The sequence below is a fragment of the Sus scrofa genome, chromosome 15 (genome assembly GCF_000003025.6).
Source record: "Sus scrofa isolate TJ Tabasco breed Duroc chromosome 15, Sscrofa11.1, whole genome shotgun sequence".
In the NCBI taxonomy this organism is placed as follows: Eukaryota; Metazoa; Chordata; class Mammalia; order Artiodactyla; family Suidae; genus Sus; species Sus scrofa.
The window spans coordinates 34858395-34878358 of NC_010457.5; the positions used below are offsets into that span (position 1 = coordinate 34858395).

Here is a 19964-nt window from a genome sequence, read left to right on the forward strand (position 1 = left end):
AGGTGAGTGCAGGGTAGAGAAAGGGAGTGGGTGCTAAAGTGGAGGACGGGTTCCTTGTTCAATCATATTTACACAGGAGCCCTTTCTAGTCCAGAAAGTGGATATTCATATATACGGAGCTTCATCCTTTTTTTGATCCACATTGCTTAACCCTAACCCTAATCCTGAATTGATCCTGCATTGATACAAAACTGCCAAGAGACATGAGGGAAGGTGGAATGATTTCCTATTTGCCTTCTTCACTCATAAAAAGCTGCAGATGACACAGGGAAGCAAAAAACTAGACAAAACAAAACAAACACCTGTGTCATTCATTCAGTGATTAACTCCATCTCTCTTTCTTATAGAAATATACACCATGGCAAAGATTCTCTTAATATCTATTCTCCTTTTCTTTCATAGAAATATAACTGTTTGCTATACATTTAACCACTCAAATAAATAAATTTCTCAGTCTAACAAGGTAGGAATATATGGCTGGATTCTGAGCATAAATGCATGTTATGGATTCTGTAGACTCTCTTTAGGATACACCTGCTATGTTTCTCCCTGCTTCTTATAACTGTCCCATCCTATCACCTGGAATTTGGATACCACCTTGGAGCATGAGGATAAATGCCTGAACACAGGGAGGACAGAAGAGTCTTGAGGAAATTTTCTCTCTGAAACGGACCTGCCATCTTTGCCCTGTATTGCCTCTTAACATACATTTGAAAGAGAAATCCATTTCCATTTATCTTAAGCTTCTCTTGGGTTGGGATTTTTTGTCACCTAGCTGTTATCACATAATTCTAAACAGTTTATTTCAGCTTCTCCCATTTAGGATATTTTAGCAATTTCTATTTAATTTTTCTGTAAATGTTTTAATATTCCAAATGTTCTAAAATAGCTATTCCTTTAAAGTTTTGTTTTTAAAGATAGTGTTTGTTATTGTTCCCCAGACACAGTCTGCCCTAGTTCAAGTATACAGATTTAAAATACACATCCTTTAAGAAAACACACCCTTAAGAATTATTTTCAGTTGCTATAGCTCATTATTTTAGAAGATTAAAAGTAATAAACTGAAAAATAACTAAAGGTTAGTCCATGAAAATGAAGGTACATGTAATTGAAGCAAAAACCTCTGAGCCATCAGCTGGAAGAGAAAAGAGGAGACGAAGTTGAGGGTTCTCTATTTTGGTTGTGAAAGAGGGAGGTGGGTCCTGGACAGAGATGAAAAGACTTCCTGGGAAAACCAGACCCAGCAATCACACAGCAAAGAAAGACCCTGTAGGAGGTTCTCCTCTGAAATACAATAAATCCATGTAAACAGGAAGTCAAAGGACTTCTCCTATACTGATCTCTAAGAGTGAACAGCTGGTGGTTGAGGGGGTGCAGGGAACTGTTTCACCTTTAGCCTGGACGAGAAGCTGGCTGCTGAGATAAGCACCTCTGAGTATTTAAGATCAACTCAGGGTACATCCTGGGGCCAAGGTATTTTGAGATGAGATCTGGGCCAAAGAGAGAGAAAAGAAAGGAAAACTTCTGGATTAATAAATAAGGTAAGAATCAAATAATCTTCTACACAATATTTCCTTTGTTACTCTAAAATATCAATTTGAAACGGGTGCATATTTACTAGTTTTGTCTAGTGTGGGCTTTTAAAATAATGATATACATTTCTCATATAAAAGAATGAGAAAAACATTAAAAAATGAAAGCATATTCTCTTGCCATAGGAGAAAGGTAGTATCTGTGGTCCTCATTTGTAACTGGGGCATGAACGTTACCACTGCTTGTTGGGAACATGGATTTTGCTACATTTCTTTTGAGAGCATAATGATGTCACTTTAGTGTTGACAGTGTGCAAACAGTCTAGTGACAAAAAGAGGAGGGGCAGAACCACACATATTTCCTGACTAGAGATGGATGGTTCTCCAAGAAGGGAAACTTTTCATGGGAACTGGCCACTTGCAACCAGACTGCACACCCATTCTGCCCTCAGGGCATGCAGATGCCACAGAGCTATATTTTGTACATGTAAAAAGCCATGGGAGGTTATAGGTAAGGGTTCGCTAGACTAAACCCTGCAATCTAATATTTTAGCTTTGATGAAACTAGCAATGTATTTGGCAACTGCTTCATTTCACATGATATAGTTGAAACTGTTCATTTTGCATTGTACCTTTTACAGACAAAATTTCTTAAATAAAAAAACACAATGGAATACTACTCAGCCATAAAAGAGAACAAAATAATGCCATTTGCAGCAACATGGATGGAGGTAGAGACTCTCATACTAAGTGAAGTAGGTCATAGAGAGAAAGACAAATACCATATATCACTTATATCTGGAATCTGATATACAGCACAGATGAATCTTTCCACAGAAGGGAAAATCATGGACATGGAGAACTTGTGGTTGCTAAGGGGGAGGGGGAAGGAGACTTGTGGTTGCTAAGGGGGAGGGGAAAGGAGTGGGATGGATTGGGAATTTGGGGTTAATAGATGTAAACTATTGCCTTTGGAATGGATAGGCAATGAGATCCTGCTGTATAGTCCTAGGAACTATATCTAGTCACTTACGATGGCGCATGATAATGTGAGAAAAAAGAATGTTTGTGTAGCCAAGTCACCTTGCTATACAGCAGAAAACTGACAGAACACTATAAACCAGCTATAATGGAAAAAATAAAAATCATTATAAAAATATATGAATCCCATTCGGGGGAAAAGATAATTCTTACATATGAAACTTTCCTTTTTATACCTTGTTCAAGTTAGTGCTTTTTTTTCCACCCTTCCTTTAAAACTACAAATTTGCTTAAATTATTTAATGGGCAAAAAGCAAACAAAACAAAACAAAGCACCTAGTTTTTCTTTTAATTTTATTAATTTTTCCTTATTAAAACAGCCCAAACAGTTTTCTGCTGGGTCACTATGTCTTCTATAATTCTGGTAGGATTCTTCATATACTTTATATAAGTGACAAGTAAACTATCTGACCTCATTGAAGAAGATGATGGTGACACAGTATTTTGTTCTGCTATGTCTGAAATTAGTTAAGATGATTTAATAAAATGATGGCTTCAGATCATGCTAACAAACTCCCTATCTCACTGATACTATCAAATCCAAGAATTCAACTTCACTACTCTTGAAAGGTGAGAATTTCCAAATTTGCAGGGACATGCATAAGTTTTCCAAAGCATCTGGTTATATAACATATTTTCATAAATATGCAAACTGTGTGTATAGATAGATGGAACCAAGTTATACTGAGTATGTGTGTGAGTTTGAATGATTAGATTTGCTCATGTATTTCCTGAAATTTAAAAACCACAAATATTCTTGGAAATGTTTGCCTCCCAACAAATTTCAAAAAAATATTTCTTGTTTACCTACATCACTATGAAAACATAAATATTTACCAAGTTTTGCTCTGTCTATACACAGTGTTTTGCACTTAAATCTCCTTGCATAGTCAGAAAAACATGCCACCTCTGGGGAAAGAGAACCTAGGCAGAACGGATCACTTCCGCCTTACCTCGGCAAATCGGCCGATGGTCACTCCAAGCAGCCAGCGTCTCCGTGACTCTCTGACACGTGATGCTCTTGGATCCCTGCAGCACGTAACTATCCTCACAGGAGAACTGTACATTTGCACCAACCCTAAGTAATTACAAAACCAAAAACAGCCCAAATTATTCATGGAAGTCTTATTTAAAAATCATCACAGTGCTGCTACCGCGTTATGCTGTCAAAAAAAAGCTAAACATTAAGTAATCCATCAGTAATTACTCCTAGTTACAACCCTCAAATTAGCACATGATCTGGGTTCAAATTTCTGTTCTGCCAACTTCTGCCAAATAAATACATGAACCTTAAGGTATCCTCTCTAAAATTAAGAAAATTAACAGAGTTGGCAGGACCAGGTGTTATATGGCTTAAGAAAATGCACGTGAAAGAAATGTGCCCTAAAAACTAACAAAGTCAGATGTCACTCCATGTAAATAAATATCTTACAAAAAAGAGAAAGAGCAAGGTGGGGGTGGGTGAGAGGGGAGGGAGGCGTGGAGAGGGGGATTGAAAAAGCCTGTGTTAAGAAAATGTCTTAGTACACAGAAAGACAGGTGCTACATAATTCCTCTTATATGAGGTATCTGAAATAGTCAAATTAATAAAATCAAAGACTGGAATGATGGTTGTCAGGGACTAGTGGAAAAGAGGGAAAATGAGAAGTTATTAATTCAAAGGACATAAAGTTTAAGTAAGGTACGTAATTTCTAGAGATCTGCTGTTCATTGCTGTACCTGTAGTCAACAATAATGTACACTCAACATTTTTGAGAAGATAAATCTCATGTTAAGTGTTCTTATCATCATCACCATCATCATCAAACTTGCTCCCAATGAAAAATAAGAAAAAAAAGTCTCATTAAAGAATCTGTTACCATTGCAAACATTAATTATACTCAGAAGAAGGCCAGTGGTATTATATTTCAGAAATACATCTTAAAGGAAAAGAATCATTTGTTTTAGAAAAAATGCAATCCATCCAGCCTAGAGTTAGATGAAAAATTGCTTTGACTCCAGAGCTGCCTCTGAAAACATGAAACTCTAAGGTTGTAAGCAGTAATGAAATGTGATTGCAGAATCACAATTCAACAGGTGCATGAGAAAATGTGAGAGGCATACATCAGGTCTGAGCACACCCAATTACTTCTTCTAAGCCTGTAGTCTGGCACTGAGTTGAGGGCAGTATTAATTTACTGACAAGCCTATTGTTGCAAAAGGAAATTCTACCTTTGTCTTCCATTTGACATACCCTGAGGTTGATATTGACAAAAATGGGAAAGAAAGAAAGCCTTTGAGGCAAAATACACACTAGTTACCCATGTTATGGATAAAGTTATTAATACATAAAAGATAAAGAAAAACAACAAATGATTTCCTTTCATGCTTATTGAAAAATTCTCATCTCCAGTACTACAGTGATCATTATTCCAGTAACATTACACCAGCATTGCCCACACTTCTATACAACACTCTAGAGGAATGGTCAGAGATGTCTATAAAATTCATCAAATCAGGGTCGAATCAATTTGAAAAACTCAGAATTAAACAAAATTATGCATCTTTCTTTTCTAAAAGGGACTCTTAGTTTACTAAAATTTAATACGCAAAAATTTATCTCACCTACTTAAGGCAATGTAAAGCATGCAGAAATTTACAAATTTATCTGATCGAGAAGCCTTTTGTGCCAAGTATCCAGGGCAACTAGAATTCTATGGAAGTAACTTTGAGAAACACTGCATTATAAGTACATAACATGTATTGTTTTTTGAAAGTGAAAAGTGGAAAAACCAAATTGTAGGCATAATTCTCATTTTCTTGTCAGTCATAGCAATTATTTAAAACAGGTATACTTTTTAGACACATCCCTTCCTAATTTCATTGGTCTTAGGTCTTTGGTGAAACCTCTGGAGCCACAGTGAAGAAATGAAATAAATCTAAATATTTGGTTTGAAAATAACTCTTATATCTCTGCATTCTCTATCCCAGGCTCCAATCTTCAGTACTTTTTATTTACCAAAATTTCAGTTTTCATGCTCTTCATGATTTGTTCAATGCATTTTTATTGAACATCTTCTATGTGTCACACTCTACTATAGGTACCAAATTTGCAGGAATTAATAAGCTTGACAAAGTTCCAATCTCATGGAGATATCAGTCTAGTTAATGCAGGACAAAAATAAACAAACAAATCAAACAAGAAGAAAATGAAAGTGCCGTAAGTACTATGAACAAAATAAACCAAAGGATGTGATTAATAATGAGTTAGGGAGAGTTGGGATTTGAGAGTGTGTCAACACTTTTTATGATCCTCTCAAACTAAGATGATAATATCCCACACAATACTCTTGGTGTGGTCAAACATAAAGGAAGGAAAATGAGGTCACTGCTTCTTTTTAGCAACCACTTCCTTCAGTTTCCAAAGCTTATCATTCATAGTTTGGATGGAGTGCATGCACTCCACCCCAATAAAAATCCATCTTTTTCATACTTGCTTTTCATACATCAGATGACTTCCTTTAAGTATTCTTAGTAAATTGTATTAATGTTTATTACTTGATTTCATTTCTGATAATATAATACAGACTTATCACCCAGAATAGGAGAAAATACGGGCAGAGGATATTTTTTGGAATTGTCCATTAATAAAAAGATGATTGACTATTATTTCGTATGTATTTGAATGAATACAATTCTGCTACAAAATGAGCAAAAATACGTAGCAGTATAGAGCAGAAAAAAGCTTGATACAAAATTGCTACCACAGATAATGGTTATTTATATATGCATTTGAATCTGCATATCAGGAAAAATAGGCACAAGTACACTTTTATTTCTATGTTATAACTATGTTACTTCTGATTTTATTACAAGTTAAATTTTAAAATATTTTAAAATCCTACTATTAGATTGTCCATTGTTTTCACTCAGTGAGACAGAACTCTCACATCTAACAGGGTTCATACACAGATTTCCATCAGACAAAAATTACAGAAGCCTCTTCTACCACAGAGGGGAGGGGCCCTCCGCCCTCCCAGTGTTCCATAGTCACTGTAGGGAATCGTGAAGATCTAATCAGAAATCTCTACCCGTGCTGGGGAATATGCCTCAGTGCACACAGAGTCCAGTATGGAGCTCATTCTTTGATTACTGTCCTGAAACCTTTTGACAAATAATTGGAAATAACAACTGATAAAATAGCGAGGCTTCTCTAAGTTTGAAGCATTAAGATTATTAACAGGAGCAACCTCTTAGCTTTATTGCAGGTTGGAAAATAGATGGGGAAATTCAGTCCCAAAAGTGGAAATGAGGAGTAGTCTCTGGGTTATGATGAATAGGGTTGAATTTGACATTGATGATGACCCAACGTCTGATATATTAGTACAACGTTTTGTTTGGTTGGTTTTATAGAGTAAAAGAATCAGTTTGATTTAAAATCCATGCACACCTTCAGTGATTTTTTTTGGGGGGGTAGGGCCATACCTATTGCATATGGAGGTTCCCAGGCTAGGGGTCCAATCGGAGGTACAGTTGCCGGCCTACGCCACCACCACAGCAATGCCAGATCCCAGCCATGTCTGCAACCTACCCCACAGCTAAACACGACATCATATCCTTAACCCACTGAGTGAGGCCAAGGATCAAAACCACAACCTCATGGTTCCTAGTCAGATTCATTTCACTGTACCATGATGGGAACTCCAGCAACAGCAAAAAAGCCAACAACCCAATTGAAAAATGGGCAAAAGACCTGAACAGACATTTTTCCAAGGAAGATATAGATGGCCAACAAGCACATGAAAAAAATGCTCAACATCCCTGATTATTAGATAAATGTACATCAGAACTACCACAAGATACCACCTCACACCAGTCAGAATGGCCACCATTAATAATTCCACAAATAGCAAATGTTGGAGGGGGTATAGAGAAAAGGGAACACTCTTGCACTGTTGGTGGGAATGTAAGCTGGTACAACCACTATGGAGGTACCTTAGAAAACTATACATAGAAATACCATATGACCTAACAATCCCACTCTTGGGCATATATCTGGACAAATCTTTCCTTAAAAAAGACATATGCACCCGCATGTTCATTGCCCGCATGTTCAATAGTCAAGACATGGAAACAACCCAAATGTTCATCGACAGAGGACACAATGGAATATTACTCGGCCATAAAAAGAACAAAATAATGCCATTTGAAGCAACATGGATGGAACTAGAGACTCTCATACTGAGTGAAGTAAGTCAGAAAGAGAAAGACAAATACCATATGATATCACTTATATCTGGAATCTAATATAAGGCACAAATGAACCTTTCCACGGAAAAGAAAATCACGGACTTAGAGAATAGACTTGTGGTTGCCAAGGGGGAGGGGGAAGGAGTGGGATGGATGTTGTGCTTGGGGCTAATAGATGCTGACTATTGCCTTTGGAATGGATAAGCAATGAGATCCTGCTGTGTAGCACTGGGAACTATGTCTGGTCACTTATGATGGAGCATAATAATAATGTGAGAAAAAAGAATGTATACACGTATGTGTAGCTGGGTCACCATGCTGTGTAGTAGAAAACTGACACATAACACTATAAACCAGGTATAATGAAAAAAAATAAAAATCATTATATAAAAATAAATAGAATAGCATAGAGAAAATAACTTTTTTTTTTACTTCTATAATGCATAGCACTTTCAAAAAGCTCATCATTCACCATTTGAATTCTGAAGACATTTCATTTGTTACCAGCTACCTGAATTTACCTACAATCTGAAGAGGTTCTCTAGGTGAATGCACTATTTCTAAATATGGTTTTCCTAAAGAATGTCTATTTGTGCATAAAGATTGGTACTGCAGCTATTTCTAAAAAACAATAAAAACAACACAAACTAACATAAAGATTAAACTAGAATCCAAAATAGGATGTGAGTTGGTTTAGCTGTGATGACCCACTCAATCAGAGATGACTCTGACACACCTGCCTGGCTACATGGGCATATCCTACCTGTTATCTCAACCCACACTGGCTGGCATCGATTGAATCTACTGAAACAGCCAATTTTCCCCTTTAGAGTACTCTTAAATAAATAGATAGATTGATACAATGATATAGGAGATAGTAGGTAGGTAGATAGATAATCTGTCTCTCTGTTTAAAAAATCCAGCTCAAACAATATACTGAAGGATTCATAAAAACACAAGGAATAGATTGTATTTTTAGGTACCAAAGTTAGGCATGTACACATTTTGCATCTGCTGCAAAAAGGAAAAATACATTATTTTATACTGTTTTCACTTTTAAGCAAGAGAAAACAAAAATGTTACAGCAAAAAACTTTTCTTTAGAACTAAGTTCAAGCCAAAGTTTGCCATATTTGTCCTTGTAAGATGAACACAGATGACATAGGGAAGTTATATCTGGAACCACACTGTACCAAAGACAAGGATATTTTGCTTAACTGAAAAAAAAATTTTCCAGAAGAACAGGGGATGTTTGGCAGGATGATATGTGAAGTGGTAAAGCGTATGTGTGTGTGCAAACACAGGTATGCACACCTGTGTTTTTTCTTGCACATTGTACTTACATCCTCAGGATACTGGTGTTGGTGTAGCACCAGGTAAAATTATAGGCATGTAAATTTAGAATTGTAGTCCAGGTATATAAAATATGTCTCCTATTCCTCATTCTCCAAAAAAATAAAGTCAAAACAAAAAACAAGCCCAAGCTGGGGTAAGAAAGAACAAGGAAGAGAGTCAGCAGAGGCATGCTAAGGGGGTATGTGGGCTGTGCCCTAGTACCCACCCCCCCGGACCAGGAGGCAAGTTGGGTTAGGAGGTGGAACAAGATAGAGCTGTGCTCATTGCTGAGTGGGCATCCACGGCTCACAGACCCATTCTCCTTTCCCAGCTATGACCTCGTGGACAAGTCTCTACATCATATGGTGCAGCCTCTCTGAAGAAGAAAGGCAGTGTTGGAGCCCAAGACTGGGAAGCTGGAGCTGCTGGGCCTGCAGTGACACAGCAGGTCACCCCCAAGTGTTCATGCCCCTTGAGTGCTGGCTTAGGCTGATGGAAAAGAAGCCACAGACTCAGAAGCATTTCCTCTCCAGGAGGACTGGAATAATCAGGACAGAAATCCAAGTGGCAAGGACAAGGCGGGAAAACTGTGCTTACTCCCCACCATTGATGCAATGGCCTTTGCTGAAGCCTTGGCACTTAACATCATGAAGAGAAGGAGACAGGGAGGGAACAGTGTCTAAACCCGATGGACTAAGAAATCATTAATTTCAACAACTTTGAGATTGAATAAATACAATTTTATGACTCAGACAAAATGGGGACCTTTAAATTGAAATTAATTATCATCTCAGTACTAATAAGATTACGTCTTGCACGTCTGAATTCATGGGCCTGTAAGTTACCCTCTCAAATGAATTGCAGCCTGCCGACTTTGCAAATCATAACATTACTGTTCTTATCACATACCAGTCTCCTCCTGCATTTGCCACCTCTGCTTCCCCTCCTCTTTCCCCCTCCCTCTTTCATGTTTCTCTCTTCCTCTTCCTCCTTCTAATTTTTTTATCATTGAAAATAATTACTTCCCAGGAATAAATTTAGTTATATAGGTAATTTCTGGAAGAAGCTGTAAAAAAGTTTCATAAAAACTGTAGTAGAAAAAAATTTGAAGGCATTTTTCCAACTTTAGAAGAAAATAAATGACATTTGATCCAAGAAAAGAAATTAGAGGGAAACAGTCAGGAACTTCTCCACTGTTTTTCATCTTTAGAACATTTAGACTCAAGTCCTAATCTTATGGATAAAATGCAGTGCCTGTCACATCACAGACACTCAAAAATACATGCAGAGAAGAGGCAAAAGTCACTTTGCTGAGGCTACATGTGTCAGTGTTCCAGTAAAATGGGACTGAGAAATAATGGCAGCAAAGAAATCCATCTACTCTCCCCCTTCCTCTGTTGGCCTCACCTACACCTCCCCTGCGTTGTTCACATTGTTTATAATCAAGCACTAGGCAGAATGCTACGCACCGGGATGCACTGATGACGTACTGGGGGCAAAGGATACTTCATCAAACAATTACTGGACAACACAGAAAATAAATCTAAATTACTATGGGAAAAGTGATTTTGCCTTTAGTGAAAAGGTTAGAAAAAAGTTTTTGCCAGGAATTGGAATTTGAGTTGAGTCTTAAAAAATAATCCATGTAATTTATTTAATTTTATCAAAAAGAATGTCTGCTCTAGAGTGAACACCTGCCACAGAAAGCCGTGTAGGTTTCAAAGGTGATGATTTTCTCAGGACACTGCAAGCAGACTTGTCTGTCTGAAACAGTATTTTCCAATTGCTCTTCCTAAGAGGTGCCCATTCCATCCTGCTCCAGAGTTTTTCCTTTTTAGATCCGGTGATTTTGAATCTTCTCCTTTCCCTCTCCTCCTTTCCCTCTCTTTGTGGTATAACTGAGCTCTGTTACTGCTCCATAGAATGCTTTGTTTGAGAACTATTCTTTTTTTTTTTTTTTTTTTATTTTGTCTTTTTGCTATTTCTTTGGGCCGCTCCAGCGTCATACGGAGGTTCCCAGGCTAGGGGTCTAATCGGAGCTGTAGCCGCTGGCCTACGCCAGAGCCACAGCAACGCGGGATCCGAGCCGCGTCTGCAACCTACACCACAGCTCACGGCAACGCCGGATCGTTAACCCACTGAGCAAGGGCAGGGACCGAACCTGCAACCTCATGGTTCCTAGTCGGATTCCTTAACCACTGCGCCACAACGGGAACTCGTGTTTGAGAACTATTCTATAGCACAGAAGTAGGAAGGGCAAGAGGCTGGGGAAAGTGGCTGTACACAGAAGCAGTTCCCAGGGCAAGGCTCCCTGAGGGTCAGCATCCTGGTTCATGCATCTTGAAACCTGAGAGTCAGCATCCTGGTTCATGCACCTTGAAATCTCTCAAAGCCTCCAGGTACTGTGCTCATAACATCTCTAAGGTAGATGTCTGTGGAATGAATATGCAGGACAACAGGTGGTGAAGTCATGAATTCAGATCATTTCCCAAACGTGCAACAGGCCACCACAGGGCAAGGCTGTGGGGATCAAATCCCATCAGCAACCTGTGAAATCCAGCTCTGCATTCACTTGCAAGTGCACCTCTGTGATCGCTTGTCTCTCTTTCAAAAGTAGCTGTTTAGATAACCTCACAGATTTTCCGATAAATGAGTCATTATTCCAGTCGGGAAAGGAACTTTGATATTAACTGACTCTTCACTATTAACAGCAAGACCTGGTCCTAATAAATTCAACTAATTTCAGCCTACAAAGATAGTCCATGTAAACTGGCCTCTCTCTCCTAAGTCATCATCAAATCATACAGTTTGCACAGCCTTCCAGACAATGGCATCATCAGAGACACGCAAGTGCAGCTGCTATGAATATTGCAATGCCTTTTATTGCCCTTTTGATTTTCACACATAATGTGTCATTTCTGGGTCATTTTTTCTTTTTATAGCTACAATTTTTAGACTCATCTCTGCAAGGCTTAAGGCAATTTAGTACCACTAAAAACGCATTAGAGAGTAGATGGATCTCTCTAGCCTAAGGAAAGAAAAGAAGCTAATATTTCATAAGATTTTAGATACTGTACGATAATAATAGCACAACAAAGACCCCTGACAGCGATCAGAATGCAAGCGACAATGACACTATCAAAGGGGCTTCGAATGACCAGCGAGCTTATTTCCAGAGCTCTCAGATGTGTAGCATCTAGAAGAATGTGCGAATTTTCCCACAGGGAAATTTAATTTGCATCTTCTGAGTATGCCTCAACTTCACAGGGATCCACTATTTAGCAAACAAGAGGGCTGTTTTTCGGTCTGACCAAGTAGAAATATTAAATCCTCCGATTCACATACACCCATGCTTACAGAAGCAGCAGCCGTTTCTGCACTCCTGGAAGGAACAGGCCTGTGGGAAAAGGGGATTCAGGTGAGGCAGGACAAAGTCCCCGAAATCTAAGGAGCTGGTCACCTCTGTGCCTGGCTTCCCTCCCTTGGCCCTCCTATTTCAGTTGCTCCTTTGTCCCCGGGCCCCGGGTGACAATCCCCTGGTGCCTAGAAACAGTGGCCTCTGTTTCACTTGGCATTTGGAAGCCAAAAAAGACCACGCAGACTCGAGGCCTTGGGCTGTTTTCTTTTCAGCTCCAGTGAGAAAGCAGGGGCGGGGGCCGTTGGGTGTGTGTGTGGGGGGTGCCCGCAGCCTGTAGACAGCGCCCCTGTCAGCCAGCAGGGTGGGCAAGCTGGGCTGGAAGGCAGGACAATCCAGCAACAATTGTTTATGTGATGAGCAAGCCAGGGGGTCAGGGGAAGCAGGAAGGGAGACAGCCCACTGGCCATTTACTTGTGACTGCCATTCATCCAAGGCCACCCCGCCCAGGGTAAGTCACCCCTAGAGGTGCCTCAGACCAATCTGGAGACAAGTGAGACTCAAAAGGTCACCTGCTGGAGACCATGCAATACGTGGATTCCAACTGTCTTTTTTCTTCCTCTGAAACTTATCACCGGTAACTGTGATCACCAAACAATTGCAAATATACAGAGCCTGCACAGCAAATATTTTCCTCCAGGCTTATGCCTGCACTGTGCAAAACCTTCCAATATTCTGAATCATCCTCCAATCCTTCTTACAACAAACAGCCTGGAAAGGTTCAGACTAACACTGGTAACTGAGCCAGGGCTGGTGTGTAGCAGGGTGTCCTGGGCCAGCACGCTCTTCCCTTCTTCCCACCAGCCATCTACACGTTGCTTTCTCTAATGGCCATGGACCCAAATCCCAGCTGCTGCTATCAGTGATGGCCAGGGGTTCACAAACCCTACAAGATATAGGCTGACAGAAAGGCACCTCTCACCCAGGTGCTGGGTGGACCAAGGTTGTCAGGGCCCTGGGTTCCTGGAAAGGCAGGGACCACAACATGGAAATGCAAAGGAAGTCAACGTGCTGTGGGGACGTGCAGGCTGGTAAGGCTCCCATGGGACTGATCCAGTGGGCTAGTAAGTAGGTTTCCTTCCCCTTCCCCATCCCTCCCTTCCTGCCTTCTTCCTGTCTCCCTGGGGTTGGACGCCCCTAACACTTACCACCTTGGGCTGCTTTCTCAGGAATAAAGAGGGCACTGTGAGTAGATGATCAGCTGGTTCTGGGGCTAAGAAGGAGGGTGCCACTCGCCTGTTTCTCAAAACTCTAAACATGCTTTCTCTGTTTCTTAGCAGACCTCCTCTCTTTACCATTTTCCCTACTTCAACCCAACAGTTTCTTCTCTCATATTAATCCTGGGTCATTCTCAGAAATGAAGTCTTACATTACCTAACACATTTAACAGTGAAAGTAGGACCAAGCCAATCTGAGAAAACGAAGATCAAGGACCCTGAGAAAGTAATTAAGGTGTCTGGAGACAAGGGTTGCTAAGTTAGCCCACACCACACCATGTAGGTGTATAGAATCAAACTGCAACACCGCCTGCACACATGGAGACACCTGGCTTCATCTCATACCGTTTCTCCTGTGCAGCTATGGATTTGCTGGCTGGTGTGTTTGTTTTGAGTTCTTTTCATTTAGACACAGCACTAATGTTTGTTTTCACCTCTAGGAAAGAGGTGTGGGAACGATTTTCCCACCTCGAGGTCTCTGCTCCATGTTTCCTCTGCCTGGCCCGCCCCTCCCCAGTTCTATATGGTTAGATCCTTTCCTTCTCACCCTTTCAGCTCAGTCCTGAAGTTATCTTCCCGAGCTTTTCCTGCTCTTCTGTCTACCACAGAGGCATCCCTTTCCTGCTCCTTCTTTGTTTCTCCTTTTATCTCAGGAGCATGTTACAGGTCCTGTGAGCTCAGCTCATTCTGGGTTAAAGAAACCAATGGATTAACAAGCACAAGAATCAGTTCCTGAATCTACCGACCCCCCTGGCCCCAGGTAGTGATCCGTGTTTTCTCTCCCCCTTCCTTTGAAAACAATGATGAAAAGCAAAGGAAGGCAGTATGGGGTGGCCAGCACTTACTGCTCAGTTGCATTAATACCCTGGCTGGTGTGAACTAGTCGTCCCAGCACGCACCCTGCTCCTTTCTGCAAGGTGGCCCTCCCCAGCAGGGCCGAGGAGCTCCTGCTTCTTCTCTCATGTCTTATCCAGATCTGCTCCAAGCAATATCTAATTAACTGTCCACACATCAGACTACACAATGGGACCAGATGGTTGGCTATCTTGCCCTCCCAGCACTCTTTCAGAGCAGGAAACACAAAGCAAAGGCTTGGTGCCTAGAGCCCCTCAACAGCAAAGCCCCAGGGGCACCCTCCACCCTGAGGGCACCCTCTCTGCTTACTGCGAAATGCAAAATGCAGTGTTGGTTCTAGTTCTTGCTGAACACTTAAGAGAAGTCTTCTGCATAAAGAGAGCTGTGGAATTAATTTAAAAACACACCTACAGGGAGGTCTACTCAGTGTTCTATAATAACCTATGGGAAAAATGGATACATGTATATGTATAACCGATTCACTGTGCTTTAAACATGAAGCTAATACAGCATTGTAAATTAACTTTATGTCAGTAAACTGTAAATAAATAAATATTAAATATAAAAAAATGTTAAAAAACTGTAGATGGCATCAGTAAGCTAAAAACTGACAAAACTCCAGTTTCCTTATCTTTCACAGTGCCTGCGTGCCTTTCTCCTCTCCTCCTCTCCTCTCCAATTTTACAAATAGGAAGATTAGAGAACACTCTGGATCAAATTTAGGAATGTGCTACAAAAGGAATGTTCTATGTAATTGACAGGTAAAGTGGGCGGACTGATTTTATAAAGATTTCAGTCAAATCCAGAGACCACCTAACAGATTACCCTCTCTACTACTTACCCTAGAATAAAAACACAGAAACACAGAAGGTCTCAAAACCAGCATTTCTCAGTCAAGTGCATCAGAACTGAAACGTATCCTTTCCTTTGCCCCAGGCCACCACTCAGAGGTTCCTTAATGTCATCCTGGGAGTGGTGTCTCTCCTACACACTTGCCCCAGCAGCCACAGGTCTTTGCAGAGGTAAGCAGGAATGACTGCTGAGGGCAGTGGGTATCTCTGCTGAGCCCAGAGGGTAAGAGAAAGGCAGTCTTTGTTTCAGCCCAAAGGGCAGGAATGATGAGTGGTCACTCATCTCCCCCTCACCATATACATCTTTCACAAACAGTGTACTTTCAAACCTCTGCAAAAACAATATTTCATTATTTATTTATGTCTTATGACTCAATGAATTTTATTACATTTACAGTTGTACAACAATCATCACAACCCAATTTTATAGGCTTTCCATCCCAAACCCTCAGTGCATCCCCGTACCTGCCAACCTGTCTCATTTGGAAACCACAAGTTTTTCAAAATCCGAGTCAGTATCTGTTCTGCAAAGAAGTTCATTGTGTCCTTTTCTAAATGAGTGATTTTTAATGTATTAAGAAAGCAGACTTGCCATCTGAGTGAAAATGGGTAGAAATAATAGAAAGTGTCTATAGCAATGTTATGAGCTGTACCAACGAGGTCCCTGTCCTGATCTCTATGCCAGTGTCCACAAGGCAGTGAGAAGTCGATGTTTCCCAATTAATCCTCCTCTTGTGATCTTGTGACATCAAGCTAGATAATACATATAAATTCTAGAAATGATGTCCTCTGTACATGTGCTAGACGCACAATTGCTCCTGGCTTCTGATTTTTATTCATTTTCCAGCATAGGATCCCTGCCCATGGAAAATGCTCCTAGGCTTTGCTTTTTTATTATTTTTACCAGAATATTATTGACAGAGGCCAAGATTGAGCGATGATTTTGCAGTGGGGAATTGTACTATCAACTTATATTTCTTCCAGCTTCCACAGACACATAGAAGGTGCAAAGGACAGAAAGTGCTGGAAGAGGCTTCTGAAATGAGGTCTCCACACACTTCCTCAGACCATTTTTATGAAATCAAACCCATTTTCAAATGCAAACCTTTCTGCATATAATAACCACCCATCTCTAATATCCTATTATAGATTAATTAAAACAGCCCAATTAGTCTCAAGGTTGCCCGCATATTAGAATCCCAGGGGCACTTACAAAAATCCAAATACTGAGGTACAGAGCATGATCGAACTCACAGAGACAGAACATAGGATGCTGGTTACCTGGATATGAGGGGAAAGGGAAAGGGGAAGTTATTATTTAATGTGTGGAGAGTTTCGATTTAGGAAGATGAAATGATTTTAGAGACCATTTGGTGATGGCTGCACAACAATGTGAATGTACTCAATGCCACTGAACTTGCACTTAAAAGTGGTTAAGATGCTAAACTTTGTGTTATATATATTTTACCACAAAGTTTAAAAATTCTGGGGTTCCTGTCGTGGCTCAGCAGAAATGAAGCTGACTAGTGTCCATGAGGAGGCAGGTTTGATCCCTGGCCTCGGTCAGTGGCTTGGGGATCTGGCATTGCTGTGAGCTGCAGTGTAGGTCACAGATGGCTCAGATCTGGTGTCACTATGGCTGTGGCATAGGCCAGTGGCTACAGCTCCTATTTAACCCCTAGCCTGGGAACCTCCATATGATGCGAGTGTGATCCTAAAAAAAAAAAAGGCAAAAAAAAAACTGGGGTTAATAGACGCAAACTATTGCCTTTGGAATGGATAAGCAATGAGAACCTGCTGTATAGCACTGGCAACCATATCTAGTCACTTATGATGGAGCATGATGGAGGATAATGTGAGAAAAAGAATGTCTATATGTATGTATGACTGGGTCACCTTGTTGTACAATAGAAAATTGGCAGAACACTGTAAACCAGCTATAATGGAAAAAATTAAAATTATTTAAAATAAAAAAGTTTAAAAATTAAAAAATAAAAATTCCTGGCGCTCAGGTCATGTTCATAATCAATTGAATCAGAATCTTTGGGGTAATTAGTGTGTGCCAGGTGGCCAGACTGAACACAGCTCATCAGTCAGCTCTGTACTTGGCGGAGACTAGTGTACACTAATTTCCGCCTTCCAGTCTTTCCTTAGACTAGGGCAGGGGTAGCTGGCAGGGAAACAAGTACTCTGAAACCCTAAAGAGTTTTTAAAGAAATTGGGACTTTGGGGAACAGAAGAATGGCCCCCAATAAATGTGCCGGTTAAGTGGTTCATGTGCACTGCATTAACATCGTTCTTAAAGTTGACAACTATTTGCACATCAGTGAGGATTATCTCACATGCTTCCCTCTGCCCCTGAATCACATCGTAGAAGTTGTACAGAATCTTAAGAGAGGAAGACAAAAACCAGAACTAAGAGATTCGGAACCCCGTAGCTCTAATGGACACAGACATCATCATCTTCTATCTGAACACATTCTTTTACCAATGAGGAAGCCAAGAAACAGAAAAAAACCATATTCAAGAAGGTCACTGGTAGAGAGTGTTAATATTTAAAAGATCCTAAAAATCTCATTTCTGACAATCATGATAATGTAGTCTAATAATAACCACCTACCATTTACATTTTGAAATTCAGAACTGATATATGTATCAATAACAATGAACAGTTCTCTCAGTAAACTATTTAGGTGGGTATTATATATTGATACAAAATTAGTTTACCATTACAGATATTTAAAAGAACTGGAAAGAGAGAGGGAGAAGAATGTTTCACATGTTCTTGGTGGATTTTTTTTTTTTTTTTTTTTTTTGTCTTTTGTCTTTTTGTTGTTGTTGTTGCTATTTCTTGGGCCGCTCCCGTGGCACATGGAGGTTCCCAGGCCAGGAGTTGAATCGGAGCTGTAGCCACCGGCCTACGCCAGAGCCCCAGCAACGCGGGATCCGAGCCGCGTCTGCAACCTACACCACAGCTCACGGCAACGCCGGATCGTTAACCCACTGAGCAAGGGCAGGGACCGAACCCGCAACCTCATGGTTCCTAGTCGGATTCGTTAACCACTGCGCCACGACAGGAACTCCCTTGGTGGATTCTTGATCAGAAACAGTGTTAGTCAGATAAATGAGATCCAAAACATTCACAGCTGCCTTTTTCAAAAGAACATAAAGGTTTAAAATAGTGTGAATAGAGAATTTGTTGTGGTATTTCTTCAAGAAGTTCTTAAAAATACAATTGGTGCTCCTTGAAAGAGCAGTAATCACTGACAAATATTTTTCCTAGACTACTTCAGTTTCCTAGTCCAGTGAAACTTCTGTAGAAAGTGAAATGCCTGCATTCAGTAAAGGGCATAAAAAAGTGTTATGTTCCTCAAATATTTTCAAGTTCTAAAAGCCCTCTCAAGCCTGTTGGGGGACTTTGGTGTTGAAAATCCAAGTGCAGGTGCTGGGGAAAGTCTACACTCAACTTTACTGACATGGAGACCAAAGAAAGGATGCAGTCTCAGAGTGCTCCCTGAATCTTATTTTTTTTGTTGTTTTTTTTTGTTTTTGTTTGTTTTGTTTTGTTTTTTTTCCATTCGTGCAAGTGAGAAAAGGAATCATTTAGAGACCCAATCCTGCTTCTAGAAATAAGATAATGCTTGGGTTCCAAAATATTCAAGGCAGTTGTTTGTTCTCTGGGAACACTGAGCACAAAGGGATTATGTCATAAGGACCTTTTCTAACAGGAAACCCAACTTACAGTTTCCTGTTGCTCTCATTATAGTTCCCAAATTTTGCTTACTAACAAAACACCAACTATGGACTTAATTCTAACTCTGAAACATTTTTAAGTTGTTTCACTTATTTTCTCTAGCTTTGTTGAGATATAATTGACCTAAAGCATTGTGTAAGTTTAAGGCATACAACATGATGACTTGATAGATAGATATGCAGTGAAATAGTCACTACAGTAATGTTAGCTAATGCATCCACCACCTCACATAGTTACCATTTTTTTGTGTGTGGTGAGAACTTTTAAGATCTACTCTCTCAGCAACTTTCAAGTACACAATACAATATTGTTAACTCTAGTCACCATGCTATACCTTGGACCCCAGAACTTGGTTCTTTTTATTAGTGAACTGATATTTTTTTATTTGATGGGAAAAATCAGGATGGATAATACAATAATCTCTTAATAATACTAATAATGAAATCTATACTTTCTTCTTGACATTAGGATTAGCAATGACGTACAAAAACTATCTAGCAAATAGTAGGGTATAGAATAAATAAGCAATAGTTTTATTCTTTGGAATAACTATATTCCTGAAAATTTACCTGTAAATCAAAATTCTGCATTTATCATTGCCTCACACATGTAAATAGAAATGCATTTCTTATATCAAATAGAAAGAAATGATTTAAGGAGTATTTACTGAATACTCACTGTGAGCCAACTGCTGTGCAAGTAGTACAATAATGAACCAAACCACACCCACTCCTTA

General features: G+C 39.9%; 1 protein-coding gene across 1 annotated transcript in view; it reads right to left on the reverse strand.

The window, feature by feature from the left end:
* CSMD1 (CUB and Sushi multiple domains 1) overlaps positions 1–19964 on the reverse strand; it is a 1882041-nt gene that overhangs the window by 496673 nt on the left and 1365404 nt on the right. The window contains 1 exon segment of the mRNA XM_021075826.1: positions 3527–3651. Coding sequence (XP_020931485.1) covers positions 3527–3651 — 125 coding nt within the window.